The sequence below is a fragment of the Hippocampus zosterae genome, chromosome 11 (genome assembly GCF_025434085.1).
Source record: "Hippocampus zosterae strain Florida chromosome 11, ASM2543408v3, whole genome shotgun sequence".
Classification (NCBI taxonomy): domain Eukaryota; kingdom Metazoa; phylum Chordata; class Actinopteri; order Syngnathiformes; family Syngnathidae; genus Hippocampus; species Hippocampus zosterae.
Window position 1 is genome coordinate 1,315,633 of NC_067461.1, and position 17,905 is coordinate 1,333,537.

At 47.5% G+C, this 17,905-nt stretch overlaps 3 protein-coding genes across 7 annotated transcripts; 2 read left to right on the forward strand and 1 right to left on the reverse strand.

The window, feature by feature from the left end:
- Nucleotides 1–2,674: 2,674 nt before the first annotated feature.
- LOC127610616 (gap junction alpha-5 protein-like) lies at nt 2,675–9,620 on the forward strand. Its single transcript, XM_052080954.1, has 7 exons — nt 2,675–3,167; nt 5,102–5,229; nt 5,969–6,133; nt 6,493–6,768; nt 7,261–7,326; nt 7,411–7,559; nt 8,079–9,620. Exons 2-7 carry the CDS (start codon nt 5,161–5,163, stop codon nt 8,539–8,541), a joined length of 1,188 nt encoding a protein of 395 aa, XP_051936914.1. The 5' UTR covers nt 2,675–3,167; nt 5,102–5,160; the 3' UTR covers nt 8,542–9,620.
- Nucleotides 9,621–10,289: 669 nt separating this feature from the next.
- LOC127610613 (SET domain-containing protein 4-like) lies at nt 10,290–14,019 on the forward strand. Of its 5 annotated transcripts, XM_052080951.1 has the most exons (13): nt 10,290–10,380; nt 10,471–10,566; nt 10,661–10,698; nt 10,786–10,874; nt 11,118–11,354; nt 11,425–11,484; nt 11,566–11,695; nt 11,754–11,928; nt 12,136–12,217; nt 12,304–12,384; nt 12,466–12,589; nt 12,717–12,845; nt 13,431–14,019. In XM_052080951.1, exons 1-13 carry the CDS (start codon nt 10,311–10,313, stop codon nt 13,482–13,484), a joined length of 1,365 nt encoding a protein of 454 aa, XP_051936911.1. In that variant the 5' UTR covers nt 10,290–10,310; the 3' UTR covers nt 13,485–14,019. The 5 variants fall into 5 exon arrangements, 3 of the variants coding, with proteins under 3 accessions (XP_051936911.1, XP_051936909.1, XP_051936910.1); XM_052080949.1 differs by having other exon boundaries at nt 10,290–10,566; XM_052080950.1 differs by lacking the exon at nt 13,431–14,019 and adding an exon at nt 13,180–13,413 and having other exon boundaries at nt 10,290–10,566.
- A 201-nt stretch (nt 14,020–14,220) lies between these two features.
- LOC127610623 (quinone oxidoreductase-like protein 1) lies at nt 14,221–17,722 on the reverse strand. Its single transcript, XM_052080966.1, is given in 13 exon segments — nt 14,221–14,343; nt 14,936–14,981; nt 15,069–15,174; nt 15,284–15,411; nt 15,489–15,587; nt 15,738–15,849; nt 15,945–16,078; nt 16,199–16,267; nt 16,338–16,382; nt 17,058–17,130; nt 17,236–17,313; nt 17,446–17,511; nt 17,513–17,722. Coding segments are annotated over 13 exon segments (1,239 nt in total). The 5' UTR covers nt 17,699–17,722; the 3' UTR covers nt 14,221–14,246.
- Between the last annotated feature and the right edge of the window lie 183 nt (nt 17,723–17,905).

The window sequence follows — 17,905 nt, forward strand, 5'->3', positions numbered from 1 at the left end:
CTAAAAACAAAACACCAGAGCTTGCTCAATGAGTCAAATAAACTGCTGGAGATCAAAAATGACGGCGGCCTCAAAAGTACGTTCGAGACAACAACTCCGCCGGTGTTCTGGATTCAAGTTATGGCTGAACACTCTGAGATCGCCACAATTGCATTGTTGCCATTTCCGACATGCTACCTGTGTGAGGCGGGGGTTTTGTGCAGCAATGGCGACAAAAACAAAATGACGAGGTAGACTCGACATGATTCGGCATTATGGTGAGTTGAGATTTTCAGGCACTTTGAATTGGTGTTGTATCGTATTTTGAAGGCATTAAGACCGTAGCGATCAGTGTTGCGGCCATATTGGAGGCTCCTCGTGTTTATCTCGAAAATCCCCCAGTGTTCATGCAGCTCTTAGCATATTATTTTGTAGTATTTATCCGCTTTAAGTGCCGGTCCGTGAAAATATTGTCTGACAGAAACCGGTCCTGGGGGCAAAAAATGTTGGGGGGCCCCCGCTGTACGGCAGGTGAGAAAGAAGTCAAGTCAAGTCAAGTCAAGTCAACAGTATTTATAGAGCACTTTCAAACAGCCATCGCTGCATACAAAGTGCTGTACATGGAGCGATTTAACATAGAAAGAACAGAGCACGTTAGTGTCGGCAACCAACGAGGCGTTTGATACGTTGAATACAAGATTCCGTGGGAGACATAATATCTTTACTAATCTATAGTCAATATGACTACTCTTTTGCTTTTTCTTTTCAATTCTGTAGCAGACACTTGTTGATAAGTCAGCCCATCCGCCATATTGAATGTGGCTTGAATATTCGAAAAAAAAAATGTGGCAAATGATATCGTAAAACTGAGTGTGGATAGCATCACCCATCAAAAGCGATCATTCCGAGGCATGTTTTCATCCGTTCAAGACGAAATGAAAGTTTTTTTTTGAACTGAGAAAGCGTAATCGAACTGTCATCAGCGTCAAATTGAACGGAGAACCAACATCTCAGGATAGAACAGCAAAAACGGTGGCACGAACAGTGAACCATTCGGAAATATGAATTTCATCCATTTTGGAACAAGGCTCATGTGATGTATTTATTTATTTTTGCATTTTAATCAATGGGAAAAAAAACATCTCACCAAACCATTGTGGGCTGCTGCGTGACTAATTTTGAGGGTAAAGGAGTCGCATCCGATTCAAAATAAGGAATGTTTGTGAATGTTTCTCGATACACCAAATGTTTTTCTTCAATTGCCTTCTGTTCTAAATTTGGAAAAAGCTGCTTTTTTAAAAATTTCGTGTCGGCACGACGAGTTGAAGAAAACGTAAATTCTGTACCTTTTGACAATTAGGCTATCCATGTTATATCTGTGTGTGTTGTTATTAATACATTTGCAACAAATTTGTCTTGGCACTCTGTCGAGCGTTTGGAAAAAAAAAGTCATTCCATTTTGGGTGGTAAGATGGCAAAACGTGATTAAAAAGCAAAGCACTGAAAACTTTCCTAATGCGGCATATGTACCAAAATATCAGCAGAATTTCCACAGTGAGGGTCGCCCGTACCTTATCTTGCTGATCTTCGGACGACTTGTAATTTTGAAGAGCTTTTCTTTGACGGAGCGCACGTCGCAAATGAAAAGACAATGGCGCCTCTGTCACTGGGCAAAAGCACTTGCAGCCATGTTCCCAAAGTGACTTTCAGAGTCACATGGCGCGACCGCCGCGTTAATCAATTCAACACGAGCACGCGCATACGGCCTGCAGGAACGCGGCGGCCTCGCAGCGCCGTCACAAGTTCTGTGCGGGATTCCAAAAAAAAAAAAAAAGTTTCCATCGCCATGGTCGCGAGGTATTGGGAAATCTTCCTTTGGTGCGAGCGGCTGCGGGCGTTTTGGCCAACGAATCGCTAAGGAGGGAGCGGCGCCAATCCGAAAGGACTGCTTCCTGCTCTAACATAATTCAGGAGCACGAGTCTTTTCAAGAAAAAAAAGAAGAAAAAACTCACCAAATGATCTAAAAGAAGAGTTGAACCATGACCGAGATGTTTTTTCAAAGATGTTTAGCATCTATATAGGCTGCCCATTCAAATTTCATCCCCAAAACACCTCCCCGAGTCCCTAATTCCAAACCCTCATCTTGGGAACGACGCGTGACCAAAAGCAAGGCAGCAAGTGGTGCTACAAGGCCAAATGCTCGCCCCCCCCCCCCTGACATGGATGCTGCTGACTGCCATTGAAAAGCAACTTGCGTCTTGTTCGACCAGAAGCTTTTCTCCCGCAAATCAATTCCCATGACGTTAGCGCAATCGTTTGTAGACGGACAATCGAAATGACCTTCAGGTAGCGTGTTCCTTTGCCAACTTCCCAATTACTCACTCACACCACGCCCGGCGTTGGGGGGGGGAACTAGTGGCCAGATAAGAAACGAGTGACAAGGGCGGAATGCTGGGCCTAAACTCGAAGCCATTGTGTCCTCGTACAATATACGACTTCCTGTCCATGCCAGACGCCACACACACACACACAAAGGCGTAAGTCAACTCAATTTAAAATTTATAGATGGATAGATCGATGGCATACACACACACACACACACACACATTCACGTATACAAACATACAAACTCTCACACACAACTACACACAGATTCAGGTATGCCCACGGCCAGTTTCTCTTTCTCTCTCACACACACACTCACACACACACACACACACGGTAGAGACGTCCAAATGTATAGAGGCAAACACACACAAAGCAACACATCCACATACAGTACATGGGATTCCATTGTGGACTCAGCCCAGGGCAAGTGAAGGAGGGAAAGACCCAGGCAGGGTGAGCGAGCGAGAGAGAGAGAGAGAGACTACAAAAGTGAGAGTCACCCCCGACGTCCACTCTCACGCACCCGCAAAGTGCGTCCGGACTGCAAGCAACTTGCTGACTTTCTCTCTGGGTTTTTTTTCGGGGTCAAAAGTCATCCAGAACTTTTGGAGCGCTTTCCTTGGATTCCGTGACCCGTCGCCACTTCCCGCAGGCGCAGCCAGAAAGACTGGGCTTCATCATCCCGCCTTGCTCAAGGGCGTTTGCTCGGACCGGCCCCACCGTGCCGCTCGTCGGCCCAAGCGCAAGTTTCCCAGCTTCGAGCCCGCAGGCGACATCGCGCCATCAACGAGATCGTCAGGTAGTTGCTTGGCGCGCATCTCCAACACAAACACACATGCGCAGCCTCTCAGCCTTCTGCCGGGTCTTCCCCAAGATGTTGCGCTCCTATCTACAGAAAATGGATCAAATCTCGGCCTGTGTTGCGTAGGAACAACTGCTCGTATCGTCATAGTCGCGCGTTGGACGCGTGCTTTGAAGCGCCGCGGCCTCGTGAGGGAATTCACAAGCCGGATTTGGCTGCTTGGTGTGCGAGTGAGCGTGAGCTGTGGCCTACAGCTGCTCTGTCAAATAAACGGCTGCAAGTGCATCGACGAAAAGGAACAACACGTGGACGCACGGGTGGTGACGCCAAAAGTTGGGGTATTCAATCGCTAGCCGGCTTTTTGCGCTCAACATCGATTGACACAATTGCGTTTTCCGGCCCAAAGTGGCTGAAAATGGTGAAGCTGACAGGTGGAACGGTAAAAGCTGATTTCGGAAGACCAAAGTCAACTTGTTCTATTGCTTTTTATTATTATTATTTTTTTTTTTAGCTCATTCGTTTTTGAAAAGTTGTTCTTTTTTTATGACTCGTTCCCCAAGAATATGAAATGGAACGTAAAGTTTTGCCGTGCTAGCCCGTGGGAACGTGGCCAGAGTCATCTCAAATTCGTATGCTTTCCAACTTTTTGAAGAAGCCAACAAACAAAGATGAGAAAACGGGTGCAAATGGTTGCTTTACCAGCGCACGCACACAAACGCGCGCGTAGTATTCAGAACTCGAAATAAAAAAGTTGGATGATGAAAGAAGGCTTTTGTTCCGCTGGTATTTGCTAGGTAGTTTGGTTTTATGTGTTTTGTATGTCTTCATCCCTCAATGCTTCTTTAGTTGCCCACAAACACTCATTTCAAAAAAACATCCTGAGGTGCAAGAAAGACAGACTGGGAGAGAGACGCCGAGAGAATTATGGCAGCAGGATGGAGAACAATGTTGAGTGCTGGGCCCCCCCCCCCCCACACACACACACACAGGTCAAGCAAAAGTCTATACAAGGAAGTAATATTGTTATTAAGCATCCCAAGTGTATTTCGGGAAGACATGAACACACACACACATAGTTCAGCACCTCAGGGTGTCCCAAAGACAGGAAGGGAGGGGCATTTAAGAAAGAAAAAAAAGGCGGCAGTCCCCCCCCAAAAAAAATTTGATTGGTTCTGCAGTTTGTGGTCGGCTGAAAAGAAAAAAAAAACGTTTGGGTCTCTTTGACCTGAAGGCCTTCAAGAGCCTTCAAGGCCGTCTCGCGCGCATCTGTGCAAATGTGTGAAATGGCATCGAAGCAGAAACATCCCCGCAAGGCGCCGGCGCAAAAGGGGCGCCTTTGAATGCTCCCCAGCCGATTTTTTTTTTTACAATCCGCAAAGTGACGTCGCGTGCTCGGAGCGACGGGCGCAGACGCCGCAGATGGGCCTTTCCCTTCCGATTCAAAATGGCGCCACGACCAGACCGTCGGAGAAAAACGACAACCGTTGTGTGGTCAAATTTGGAAGTTTCCATTGCTGAGTGGAAGTCCGGTGGCTTGGGTTGCTACACAAATAGCGGCAAAAGACTCGTGCGTGTGGGAGTATGTATGCATGTTTCTCTTCCCAAGAGAGCTTTGGGGGGGTGAGTGTGGGAACCAAAAGTGAAGCTCTACTAAGATGAGAAATGTATATTTTGAAAAGCGCTCAAATTAAGGGCTTTGCGAGTCAACGCAAATCGCCGCGTTGAGCCCAAATGACGCAAAGTCTTCTCTCTATTCAGGAGAAAGGCGTTTTGGGGGTTACGATTTGTCAAAATACATCACAGATCAGGAATTGCAAGACACTTCACACTCCATTTCTCCTTGCGCTGGAGCTGGGGGGGCTTTTCACTACTCCCTGTCCACATCCCGTAGTGAAGGTTCCAAAATGATTTTCTATGTTTTGTACTTCGAGACAAGAACGTGACTTTGGCCGAGTGGTAGCCGGCATCCAAACAGCCAGTGAGGAAATCAATGGCAGACTGGAGTCTGCTGGGAAACTTCCTGGAGGAAGTACAGGAACACTCCACCTCCATTGGCAAGGTACACACACACACACACACACATCAAACTGCACATGACTCGGCTACTTTGAGGTCCCCCCTGCACTTGTGTGCATGTGGCCTTGGCCGCCGGGGGGCAGTATAAAACGTACAGTCCATAATACACACACACACACACACACACACGGAAGACCTTTTATCATTTTTCACCGAGCATAATATACACGAGTGCAGTATTGTGCTATTTTTCCTGTCTCAAGTCTGATATAGTGCTCCGTTTGTGTTCAAACTTTTAGTTTGCAAGTACTGTAGCCGGTCGTTTCGATTTCGATAACCCGTCGGTGGTCTTTTACATCGTGTGTTAGCATTAAGCTAAGACTTTTATTTCCGTGACCATACCCGGAAGTACCCGGGAGTTCTAATCGCGGTCATTTCGTTCCACAAATGAGGCGCTGACGTAATGAAGAATATTCCTCGAATAGTGGAAAGGACTATTTGGTCAAAACAAAACAACGTGGCGTTTGTTTCCCAACTCCAATTATTCTCAAATGAGAGTAGTTCGAGCGTGTTTTTTTGGCTCTCCCTCCCTTGTGGTTTCTTTCTGACTTCCGGGTTGAGTGAAGGCTGGCGCGTTTTGGCTGCCGCTGCTCAACCCGTATTTTTTTGTGGTTTTTTTGTTATTGTAAAGTGTCCTTGGGTGTCTTGAAAGGCGCTTATAAAGAAAATGTATGATTATTATTATTGTTATTATAAAGTGACAGGGAGGTTTGCGCTCGCAGGTGTGGTTGACCATCCTGTTCATCTTCCGCATCCTGGTCCTCGGGACGGCGGCCGAGTCGTCTTGGGGTGACGAGCAGGAGGACTTCAACTGCGACACGGAGCAGCCCGGCTGCGAGAACGTTTGCTACGACAAGGCCTTCCCCATCGCGCACATACGATACTGGGTACGCCACGCGGCGGTACTTTGGCTTGCCGGCGTTGACACACATTCCGCTCCGAGATAGCCTGGCACAATTTTTTTTGCGGGGGGGGGGGGGGGGGGGGTGTAATGGGAGAGGGGCTAAATTTAGCGGCGGTTCTCAGTTGAAGTTGCAGAAGAGTCTGAAAAAGACTAGGACGTATTTTTGTGAAATAAGACAATCAATTGACTGGAAGGACCTATTCAACATTTCGTCTATTTTTGTTTATTGCGTGCATTAGTTTGTCGAGAGGATTTACTTGAAAGTATACTGCGGTTTTTCCATGTGACGTCTCGTGTCAATGTCTGGAAGGAAAAAAATCAATTGGAATGTTACAATTTCAGGTGCTGCAGATCGTGTTCGTTTCCACGCCCAGCCTGGTGTACATGGGCCACGCCATGCACACGGTGCGGCGGGAGGAGAAGCGGCGCAACCGAGAGGAGGAGGAGGAGGATGACGACGACCCAGGAGGGGGCGACGACGATGAGGAGCAAGGCGGCAAGGATGACAAGGAATCGGCCAAGGGAAAGAAATCGAGACCGTCGGCGGGAAGGGTGCGCCTCAAGGGGGCGCTGCTGCAGACCTACGTGCTGAGTATCCTCATCAGGAGCATCATGGAGGTAAACGCTGACGCCATTTGCGTTTCCGGCAAGCCGTTCTTCAGAAAAGAGCCGGACTGTCAATCCAAACATGAAACAAAAAACGATGTCAGGATCTTTATTCAACTAAACCACATAACTTTGCCTTACGGAAGTCTGCTAGCTTGAGGCTAACGCAGAATGGGAAATGCAATATACAGGCTAACGAAACTAGCATCGTTGTTGCAGTAATAGATAGTTCCTTTATTCGTTGTGTGAGGGAAATTAGACCGTCCCAGCAGCAATTTTCACAATTGCACCCAAAAAATACTGAAAGCAACAGATATTTGATTACAAACGGTGCAGCAACACACATCGACAACAGTTCCGTGTGGCACAATGACAAAACAAAAGCGATTCTGATTAGCGTTTGTGAAAACCGAATGCATTTGTCTCAAATAAAAGAGAAACATAAAAAGTAGCCGACTGCAGTTATGATATGATATGATACAAGAGATATGTTGTTCCATGCAGGTGGTGTTTCTCTGCCTCCAGTACTTCCTGTATGGAATATTCCTGAACCCTCTTTATGTGTGCAAGGTAAAAACAAACAAACATGATTTTCAAGTTTGTTTTTTCCCCCCCCCGGCCAATAAGTGCCACTCTGCGTGCGTGCGTGGTTAGGCTTGGCCGTGTCCGCACCTGGTCAACTGTTACGTTTCACGGCCCACCGAGAAGAACGTCTTCATCGTGTTCATGTTGGCCGTGTCGGGCGTGTCGCTGGTGCTCAGCGTGCTGGAGCTCCACCACCTGGCCTGGAGGCATTGCTGCAGGTAAATGGCCGGAAACGCGCGTCTGTATTTCTTGCTCCAGCATTGATGGCCATCATCATTTACTTCTTTCATGGAATATTACAACCTTTTCTTACTATTTCAGCCGCCGTTTCCACACATTTGAACATGGAGAAGCAAATAACGCAGGTCAATAGCAACTTTTAATCAGAGATGGCTTTGCATGACCCGAAACGTATTTTTGATGCTGATTTTAAAAAAAAAGCTTGCAAAATATGGAGTTTACTATGTGTCGTTATTTGTACCTATCAACTTTCAGAAAAAAAATACACTTGTTGCTGAAGCTAATCTTTCACTCATAAATAGTACTAAATATGTTACGACACAACTTATTGCATTAGTTTTGGTGTTATCGTTCTTCTTCTTATTATTATTCAGGAAAAAACGGGGGCAGTAAAAAAAAAGTTGGAAAAATGTGTTCTAATTCCTGCCAAACGTAATGTTTTGTGACAATCATAAAGAACAAAACTGTTTCCACCCGTACAAACTTCCTCTTTGCAGGCGCTTTTTAGTGTCCAGGAAACTGGCGGCCGCCACCGAGACAACTCAACCCAAACAAGTCCACATGTCTCCGCCTCCGCCGCGGCCGTCCACCCCGCCTCCCGAATTCAGCCAATGCGTGATGGGCTCCTCTCACTTCCTGGCGCTGCCCTTCCCCAACCACCGGCTGGCCCACCAGCAGAACTCGGTCAACATGGCGGCCGAGCAGCACAAGATGACGGCGGGCGCAGGCGGCGACGAGGGCCTACTGCCGATGAGCTGTTACTCGGTCGGCTGGCGCGGCGCCGCCGACGTGGCCGCCTGCTACGACGCCGCCGACTGCCTGCGGATCCAAAATCCCGGCGGCGCCGAGCGTCTGCTGCTGTGCGCCACCGATGCCGTCGCTTGCCCCAAGGACAAACGGCGACTGAGCAAAACCAGCGGCGGCAGCGGGCGAACGCGAGCCGATGACCTCGCCATCTGACAACGAAGGCCCGCTCGGCTCCCGGCTCAAACTTGTGACGCGCGCAATCGACACTGCGGTCCTTCATCTTGAAGCCTCCGAGGAGCGTTCCGCTCTTTACACCTGACCCCCTGGTAATAAAACCAACTGAAAGCATAATGGTGGGACTCGGGCTAAACGGTCCAATTTTAACTTTTCAAAGACAAACAAGAAGGGCTGCGGGCAGGCCACCAAAATAAAAGGTCATCGAGAAGGCCGTGTATTTGGCTACGCCACTGAACAGCAACTGGAGCACTTCACAATCAATATCTATCTCGTAATGTGTTGAAAATATATCCTGCTGACGAGAGGGGCTGATTATTATCTTTTAGTATCCACCGATACTATGGACTGATACCTCTCGTACTTTTCATTAAAAAAAAAAAGTCATTTAACACAATGCCAAAAAATTGTGAAGAAAGGCCTTTCTTTCTGAAGCAGATGCCACAGTATAGCGCCTGCTACTGGCTTGTTCAAAACTGATTGTGTCAGGCTGTCGGCATCAAACCGTACACAGTCAAAATGTTAATAATAATGCATCAGATTTATGCATCAGCTTCTCACTGCCGTCTATACTCCCTTTGAAAAGTAATCCGACGGACACTTGAGCGTATTAGCGCTGCTAGACGCTAGCGTCGCCACCGCTAAACGCTAACACCAGGCGCCGTGCAATACAGTGTCAGCCTAATTCTGATGAACATTTGATGAGAACACATGTGGGTAATGGCAGTGGACATCAAGTGATGAGCAGATCCACAACTCTGCCTTGGATGTTACCAACTTTTGACAAAAAAAAACTGAGGACATCAAACCAGAATGCTGAAACTATCATAACAACGTGCCTTTGCTATTCAAGTATTCATTCACCATAGTTCTCACACATTCATGCTTACAACTAATCTTGAAAAAACAAACGTACAAAAAAAAAATAGAAAGATATATTTTGCAGGATTTTGTTTCTTGGAAAAAAACATTTTTTTCTGTATTATTTTTTCCAAGATTTCTTTCTATGAGTGTTTATTCTTGTAATCTTTTTTCGGTAATAAAATATGACTTTTCGGGCAATATTGCATCTATTCATTCAATATTGTTTTGCAGCTAAAACGAGCCGCAAAACAAACAATCCTCCTCTCCTTTTTCTTCCTGTTCCCATGGCAGGATGAGAATTCCCAGCAGGGCACCAAAGTGTAAGTGGAAATATGAGGAATGTTTGGGAACCTCGTCCCGTTGTCACTGTTCCCGTACGCCATTTTAGATTAATGACGTCAAGGCATGCGTAACACGTCACCGCCTCCTAGCAGAATCTCAGTGCGCATGCCCGGAAAAACAACAGCCCTTTCGCCCACGTGAGCAAGTATTGATTGGTGAACGGCCGAGCTACATGGATAACTTTGATATTGAGGTTTAGTATTTACTCGAGTCATAATTTGGCTACAATTTAAGTAGGCGAATAATTTACGTGAACGTCGTGAGGTTTCGCGGCGCGCTTGGCTTCCCGTGTTTGCATTTATGTTCAGATAACCAAATTCCGACGAATTACTAAAATACAGTGCATACGTGTAGTACATTGAACACACACGCAGCTAAAATGTTAAATTAATAAAATGAATGCAAATAATTTATCACGTAAGAAAATGCGACAGAAATAAAAGCATTAAAGCCCAATATGAACGGTAAAGACCAATCAGTTATTCGTCAATATATATATATATATATATATATATAAAAGAATTGATGCTGAAAGTCCAGCCATGGTGATGAGTGGTTGTGGACGAGCGGCAAGGAAGAGGAAGAAAAAGCGCAACGGCGCGCTCCAATCGGGTATAAAATGTCATTGCGTCAATACAAGTTGTTGCGCGATACACTTGTCACATATTTTCACGTCTCCTAATATGTCCTCTTCTTGTCTAGTTTCTCTGAGCCACCGGCCCGAGTACGTGGAGCTGCTCAGGTTTCTTCACCAGCGAGGATTTGCGTCAACACCGCTGCAACCTGCGCTCTTCCCTGGTTTTCACAAATTTATATTCAATCTGAAACAGACCGATGGACCGTTCATGTGGCCAAAAGCGCAATAATGTTTGCTTGTTGCTCGTCTCTTCAGACACAGGCCGAGGTCTGCGGGCTTTGAGGAGCATAAAGGTAAGATGAGGTCCCCGTCCAGTCAGGTTCCCCAAATTTGAGCCCAAGAACCAGGAAATGCTGAAAGCCGCTCTCTGCTGTCCCAAGCCCCACCAACTGATGATTTCACTGCCCGAGTCTTGTTTGCTTACGACCTCCACCGTGTTGGACAGCTACCTTGGGCGCTACATCAAGAGGTAATTACAACACTGCTCTGAACACGCTGATATGCACGCAGTTGCTTCGAGATAAAAATAGCTTCCTTCCCTACTTGAAGGATCCCAGGCAAATTCTGATTTCAACTTGCTGATTTGTAGTCGTAAAAGTAGTCCTAGTCATAATTAGAAGTAGAACCGTAGTAGGAGTAATAGTGGTCGAGTTGAGAGGCCACGCCCACATCGCTCCTTCCTTCCGCTGTCCCAACACTTTTGTCCGGTCAGCTGGACGCCGCGGCCGTCGCCTCTATTGGCTCTCTGCGTCTTCCTGGTGTGCGAGCGGCACAGAGGAGCGGACGCCGACTGGTCCCCGTACATCGGCGCCCTTCCCGCCTCCTACACGTGTGCCGCCTATCTCGCGTACGACGTGGCGGCTCTCCTTCCCGTCGGAATGCGGCGGCGAGCTTTGGAGCAGAAGGACGCCGTGCGGGAAATGCACTCGTCCAATCGGGATTTTTTTAAGTGGGTGTATTTTTGAAATGGATGCGCTCGGGGTTAGTCACGTCACTGACGTGTGATGTTTCCGTTCAAGGACTTTGCAGCCGATTCTCAGTCAGCCGGCGGAGGACGTGTTGACGTTTGAAGCTCTGAGGTCCTGAAAAACTGCACTTGCCGACAGTACTTGAGCACATTGGCCGAGCGAGACGTCATGAAATGTTGATGTGTTGTCCAGGTGGGCGTGGTGCAGCGTCAACACCCGCTCCGTCTTCATGCGTCACCCGTCCAACCGATTTTTGTGTGGCCGGGACGACTACGCGCTGGCTCCCTTTTTGGATTTGCTTAACCACCACCCCGACGTGCAGGTAGACGTCACCTTGTCTAATATGCGTTCCGCCGTCTTCACCGTCGTTTATCCGTCAGGTCAAAGCGGGCTTCAACCACGAGACCAAAAGCTACGAGATCAGGAGCGTGGGCGGGACTCGGGCATTCCAGCAGGCCTTCATCAACTACGGTTGCCATGACAACCAGCGCCTGCTGCTGGAGTACGGCTTCGTCGCCGCCGGCAACCCGCACGGCGTGGTCTACTTGGATGCAGGTGCGTCACAGTACGCTCAAGGGACTTGGAGTCGGAATGGTACGAGTGGCGGTGTAGCGCTTGTGCTAATAGCATCGTAGTAGCGGTGGACTGATGGATCTACTTCTCAAGCATCCAACCTCCCACGATGCACGTGGACCCGAACATGAACAAAAGTGAAAAATAAAGTCCAACAAGGGCGAAATGCAGACGTTTGTTGTTGTGCAGAAATGCTGCGGCAGGTTGTGAAAGGAGACACGAGGAGTCTGGAGCAGAAGATGAAGTTCCTCGCAGACAACAACTTCCTCAAGTCAGACGCCTTCTTCTCACTCAGATGCATCCAACATGATTAGCGTAGGCATCCGGTCATCATGCAATCCTTTGCGTCGCCCTCAGAAATTTGACTGTGAGCAGTGAAGGCCCCGGCTGGAGGCTGATGACCGTCCTCAGACTGATGTCACTGCCTCAAACTCTCCGGTAAAAACCCTCTTCCCGCGATGCTACGTGACGGTTCGGATCAACGGTCTGAATCTGCATTGTTTTCCCTGCCTTCCGTAGCCACCGGTGGAAGGCGGTGCTGCGCGGCCAAGCGGTAGGCGAGGAGGCCGAGCGTACCAGCCTCCGGACGGCACAGGCGTTGTGCCAAAGACTCCTACATGACACGCTGGCGGCTTTGGATAAGGTTCGGATGACGTCTGAACACCGAACACGTTTTAGTTATTTACATTTGTCCTTGAGAATGTTTTTTATTTAATATGTCTCATCACCGGTCATTGCTTCTTTTATTTTTTATTTTTTTCCCCATACAGATCTCCAAGCTCCTCCAAGATGGGGAGCCCCGGCTCGGGGAGCAGCTGCGGCTGGTCCAGTCACTGCGGCTGGAGGAGAAATGCATCTTGGGAAGATGCCTGGAATCACTGAGCGCCTCCCTAAGTGAGGTGAGCCCACCGGATGTGGGCGACGTGTGCTGATGTGAAGACAGTGGCGATCCGTCAGGGCCAGCTAGGCCTTCTCTGCTGGCCTAAACATTCTCAGAAAAGTAAATTTAATCAATTTACTCTTCTGAGAATAACATAAATTTAATTGATGTTATTTTATTTTCATAAATATGTCAACAAAATTATTCTCTGTATTCTTTATGTCATATTATTTCCACTTAGTCGAGTGGCTTTCAATGTTATTTTAAAGAACATCGAAAGCCACTCGAGAAATAACTTATTTATTATGGTAGAATTTTTAACCAATCATATTTCAGATAGCTTGTGTTGTCAGGTAAACTACTTGCTCGGGGCCTTCAGATGAAACGGAGCAGGTCCCCGTGCGCTGGCAATGAACGGGCACGGTCAGCTTGCAATAGCCAATCAGATCACGAGTCTGCCCCGGCCTTACGTCGTCACTGGACGTGCGCGTTAGGTGATTGGATAAACGCCTGTGCGCGTTTGGTGATTGGATGAGCGCCTGCCAGAGGGAGCTGTTGCCGCATTTTGAGCCAAAATGGCCGAAGGAGAAGACTCTGGTTGCAGGACTACTTTCCAAACAATTTTCAAGACGGACCTTCCACTGGATTTACCAATTGAAGTTGTTTTACCAAGGCGGCAAGGATACATCAGAGCACGGCTGGCCACTTTTACGAGCGACGGCGCGTTTCAAAACGTTTGGGGACACTCGCGTAGATCTGCAGCTCAGTGAACAGGCACGACATTGGTGAGTCAATGAATTTTATTTTATCTCAGCTGCTCAACATTTTCAGTTATTTGCCGTTGTATAGCCTATTCTCAAAACGCAAATGATCTCTTCATTTTATTTTCAAAGAATAGTTTGTTTTGTTATTGTGTGTTTGGTGTCTTATATGAAACTGCGACATTGCGCAATTTATTGGACAGACTTGTTTATGATCACACAGCATCATTTGGGTGGTATTTTATTTAGGATTTTAAAAATATTTTTATTTTTGACAATATCTGTAAATGTAGTTTCCTGCTCTTAATTGTGAATGCATACTTGATGGTTTATAAATGCTCCTGAAATCAAGTGCTGCCTGACGAGCCTATATTGTGTTCATGTATGTGACGTCACTGAAGGCCTAAGGTTGAAATGCACGGCCCGCCATTGTGTGAAGAGATGTCCCGAAGACAGACACACAGACGGTCGGCGTGGAACATATCAAGAAAATAACCAGAAACTATGAGAGACTCTTTCTTCGATTTGCTTTATTGAACATTCATTAATAGAGCATCAGGGACACTGTGTGTCACGCTGTGAGAACCCAGCAACCCCCCCCCCCCAAAAAAAATAATGGCCCCATCAGAATAGACTCGCTGTCCAATGAAAGAGAATGGTCAAATTTCAACCACAGCCTTTTTCTTGCGCTGGAGTTGAACATCCTCCATGGCGGCCGCCGCTTCCTGCAGAGGAACCGCCTCCTCGGGCTGAGGTCTGCAGGCACCACACGCGAACACAATGTCAATGTGGCACGAGCCCGCAAACGCATCATCAGAAGAAAGCGACTACCCTCACATGTAAATGATTTTGTTCATCCACCACCGGTCGAAAGGAGATCTGGCGTGGTGATATGGGCTCACAATTATTGTAATGGTGATATTTAGTCCGGTCAGTGGTGTCGACTGTGTTTTTTGTGTTAGTGTCACTCGTTTAGTGTTTCGCTTGAATGTTTTCACCGTCTCCGTTGTCGCTTTATTGTTCTTTGATGTTGTCCGTAAAAGCGCTTTGTTACAGCTGCAGATGGAACGCGCTCTATATAACTCAAGTTGTTTGGCATAGTTATGTGGTACTCCACACCAACAGGGGGCAGCACGAAGTAGAAGGTTCAACCCGAACAGCCGTTTAAATGCGTCGGTGAGTCGATGAGGGCACGAATACCAACGTGGCGTGTTTGCGCATACGTAAGATTCAAATGCAATCTCGATTCAAATGAGAGACATTGCTGTAAACGTTCGCCGAGGTCGCTCGACCCACTGGGAACTTTCACTTCTTGCAACAACGATGGGAATATTTCCGCCTTGCGTACCTGAGTATTCCCGATGACATCTTCTCCATGATGTCCCTGAGAATGTCTGCCCGCAGGTTGTTAGGAGAGCAAAGCCGTACGTCATACCGAGTGCCGGCTCAAATTCCACACACAGACGTTTAGCCAAGGATACGCAGGTATCGTCCCTGCTGGGATGAGGACGCCAACCACACTTGAGGGTTGAGGAACGACACGGAGGCAGACTTCAAGAACATCAACCTGCTGTCGGGGGGATCCAGCTGCAACCAAACAAGCAAAACAAAAATTTAAAAAAAAAGTGCACTAGGGAACACTCCAGTGAAGATTGCGCCATCTCACGGCACAAATGAGAAGCGCAAATCCACTCACTTGCAGGTCTTGGTAGGACGTCACCCAGTGGCCACCGACTGCCAACGCACTGATGATGTCATGCTTGTGTAGGAGGAACGTGGCCTCTTCCCCTTCCTCCTTGTCCTGCTCCTTCTCTTGCAGACTAACTTGAGTCAAGAAGCACAAATTTCATCCTCTGGACATATACATATATCGGAATGGTTTTTTTTTCCTAAATACGTACCTCCTTGGTCGACAACTATGTCCACTCCCAGCCCCCCAGTCTCCTCCATGACCGCTGGAAGAAGCTCCGATGGGTTTTTGTAGACGGGAATCACCCTCACTGATGGGGCAACAAAACACATTTTAGCTAGATTGTTGTGAAATGTCAAATTGTCATGACACGCCTCCGTGCATCAAGCCATCCATTTTCTTGGATCGTTTGGAAGAACTGCGAGGCTCACAACTCGTCCTCGGTGTGACGCCTACGCACCTACGCTGGGTCTTAGCTGCTCCAAGAAGGTGTGCTGCTGCTGCGAGTGCGACGTAGTCAGTACCCTCACGCCGTGGTAGCACGCCAGCTGAATGCACATCAAGCCAAAAGGCTGTGTGTGGGGGGGGGGGGAGAGAGAAAACACGCGCTCATCCAAACTAAACAAAATGTTGATCGCGCTCGCAGCAGACGGGACGCGGCACGTACGCTGGCGCCATCCGCCACCAGGAGCGTCTGACCGGCCGCCATTCGAGCGTGCGTGTGGAGGGCGCTGTACGCTCGCAGGCCGTCTTCCAGTGCCGCCGCCGCGCCGGTGCAGCTCAGTTTCTCCGCTTTGGGAACTGCACAAAAAAGCCGATGACTTCAGTTTGTGAGACTGGAGTGAAATGAGAGCAGGAATCGCTTCAGAACAAGGCCCATGTTGTGTATGGTGCGCGCATGCGAAGAGGAGTCCACGCTACCTAGATACTGTTCATTCATGTCGATGACATCACTGAGACCTGAGCAGACGGAGTCCAGCGGCAGAATGCCTAGGAAAGAGGTCACATGGCAAAGGTGACGTTTGTGTTGCAAGCACGCGACGCGTTATGAGTGACCTACCGACAACTTCATCGTTGGGTTGGAAGAAGGTGACTTTTGGACCCACTATAAGGATGACAGATTTTTTTAAACATTTGTAACAGGGAGGAGTCACCGAGAGTTTCACAAGGTCATCAAAAAAGTCAATCAAAAGGGTGAACAGAAACGTGTCAAACTGTGAATCGTTTGTGTTACAGCTATACGAGCAAAAAGCGCGCCGTGAACGACGGTGACTCACCATGTGTCTCGAGTTAAACATCAAGAGGATTTGTATTTTTTTTAACATGGCTGCATTCACTGCGTCATTTTTTTTCACTGCGTCATACATGTACATACTCTGTTCAAGTGTGAGATGCCTAAACTAGTTCCACTTCCGACGCCTTGGCGTTTCATTTCCTCATAATCGATGCATCCTGCCTAATCTTTGTCGTGTGAATGCAACATCGCCATCTACTGGCATCCAATTGTCATTTCAGTGGTTTACAAATTTGGATTTCAGAAAGACCACCCTTGGGCACCTATACATTGAAGTACACACTTGACCAATCCGTGGCCATAAATGGTTGGATTCCAGTGACTAAATTTAAAACTGCACAGCGGTAGAACATTTCACGTCGTTTCCCAGTCTGTGAACATTAACCAAGGTATTTTTTTTTTGTACACAACTTTCTGAAGGGAGGTAAATAGTTCCTCCTCCTCCTCTGTTTGTGGGTGGTCACTAATCATTTTTGAGCTTCCCACCTTGTTGCACAACGCCCGCCAGCTCCCTGCCGAGGGGAATCGCATCTCTCTGCAGGCCCACGTCTTCCAGAAACTGGAGCGTGCAACAAACCGAGAGTATCAAGTGTGTGATTATTTCAAGCATGATCTGATACTATTTCAAGGTTGCAATGCAGATGAGATGAGATGATTCTATTGCCTTGAGGTCCACCGGGCTGAGGCTACACGCCTTCACGTGAATTCTGACGTCATGGCTTCCCAAGACCTCAGGAAGCATCTAGAGAGGGAATCGTCACAAAGAGAGGTGATGCTCGACAGCTATCCGGAGCCTTAACAGCCTGACGTACGATCGCCCTCTTCAGAAAACAGTTGAATTCCTTTTCCTGGCACAAACAAGACGCGATCTCACCGTTTCCTGGTTGACGAACTTGAGCTCGTTGCCGCTAATTTGGCAGAATAAACCCTTCATGTTATCACAGCCCCCCCTCTTCCCCCAAATGTTTTTCAGATGAAATTCGAATGGAATTGATATTCATACAAAGCAACGAATTGGCGTTTCTGTTTACTTTGCGCGTGTCACGTGACCACCTTTTCCTACTTCGTTTGTTCACAATCAGCGAAGCCAAGTGATGATTTATGTTAGAGCGCCCTCGCTTGAACATTTCTAGCCACTACTCTTTCATGGTCACACGCCTTCAATTCTATGCTTCAACTTAAAACATGAATTCTATAAAAAATATAAAACACACGTTCCACGCGTTGAAGTCATATTTTTTACTTGCGCATCATCTTTTTATTTGTTTTCTATCGCTTTTCTTTTGGGCATTGGAAGGTGTAGCGTTCCCATTTCACTGTGCACCACACTCAGA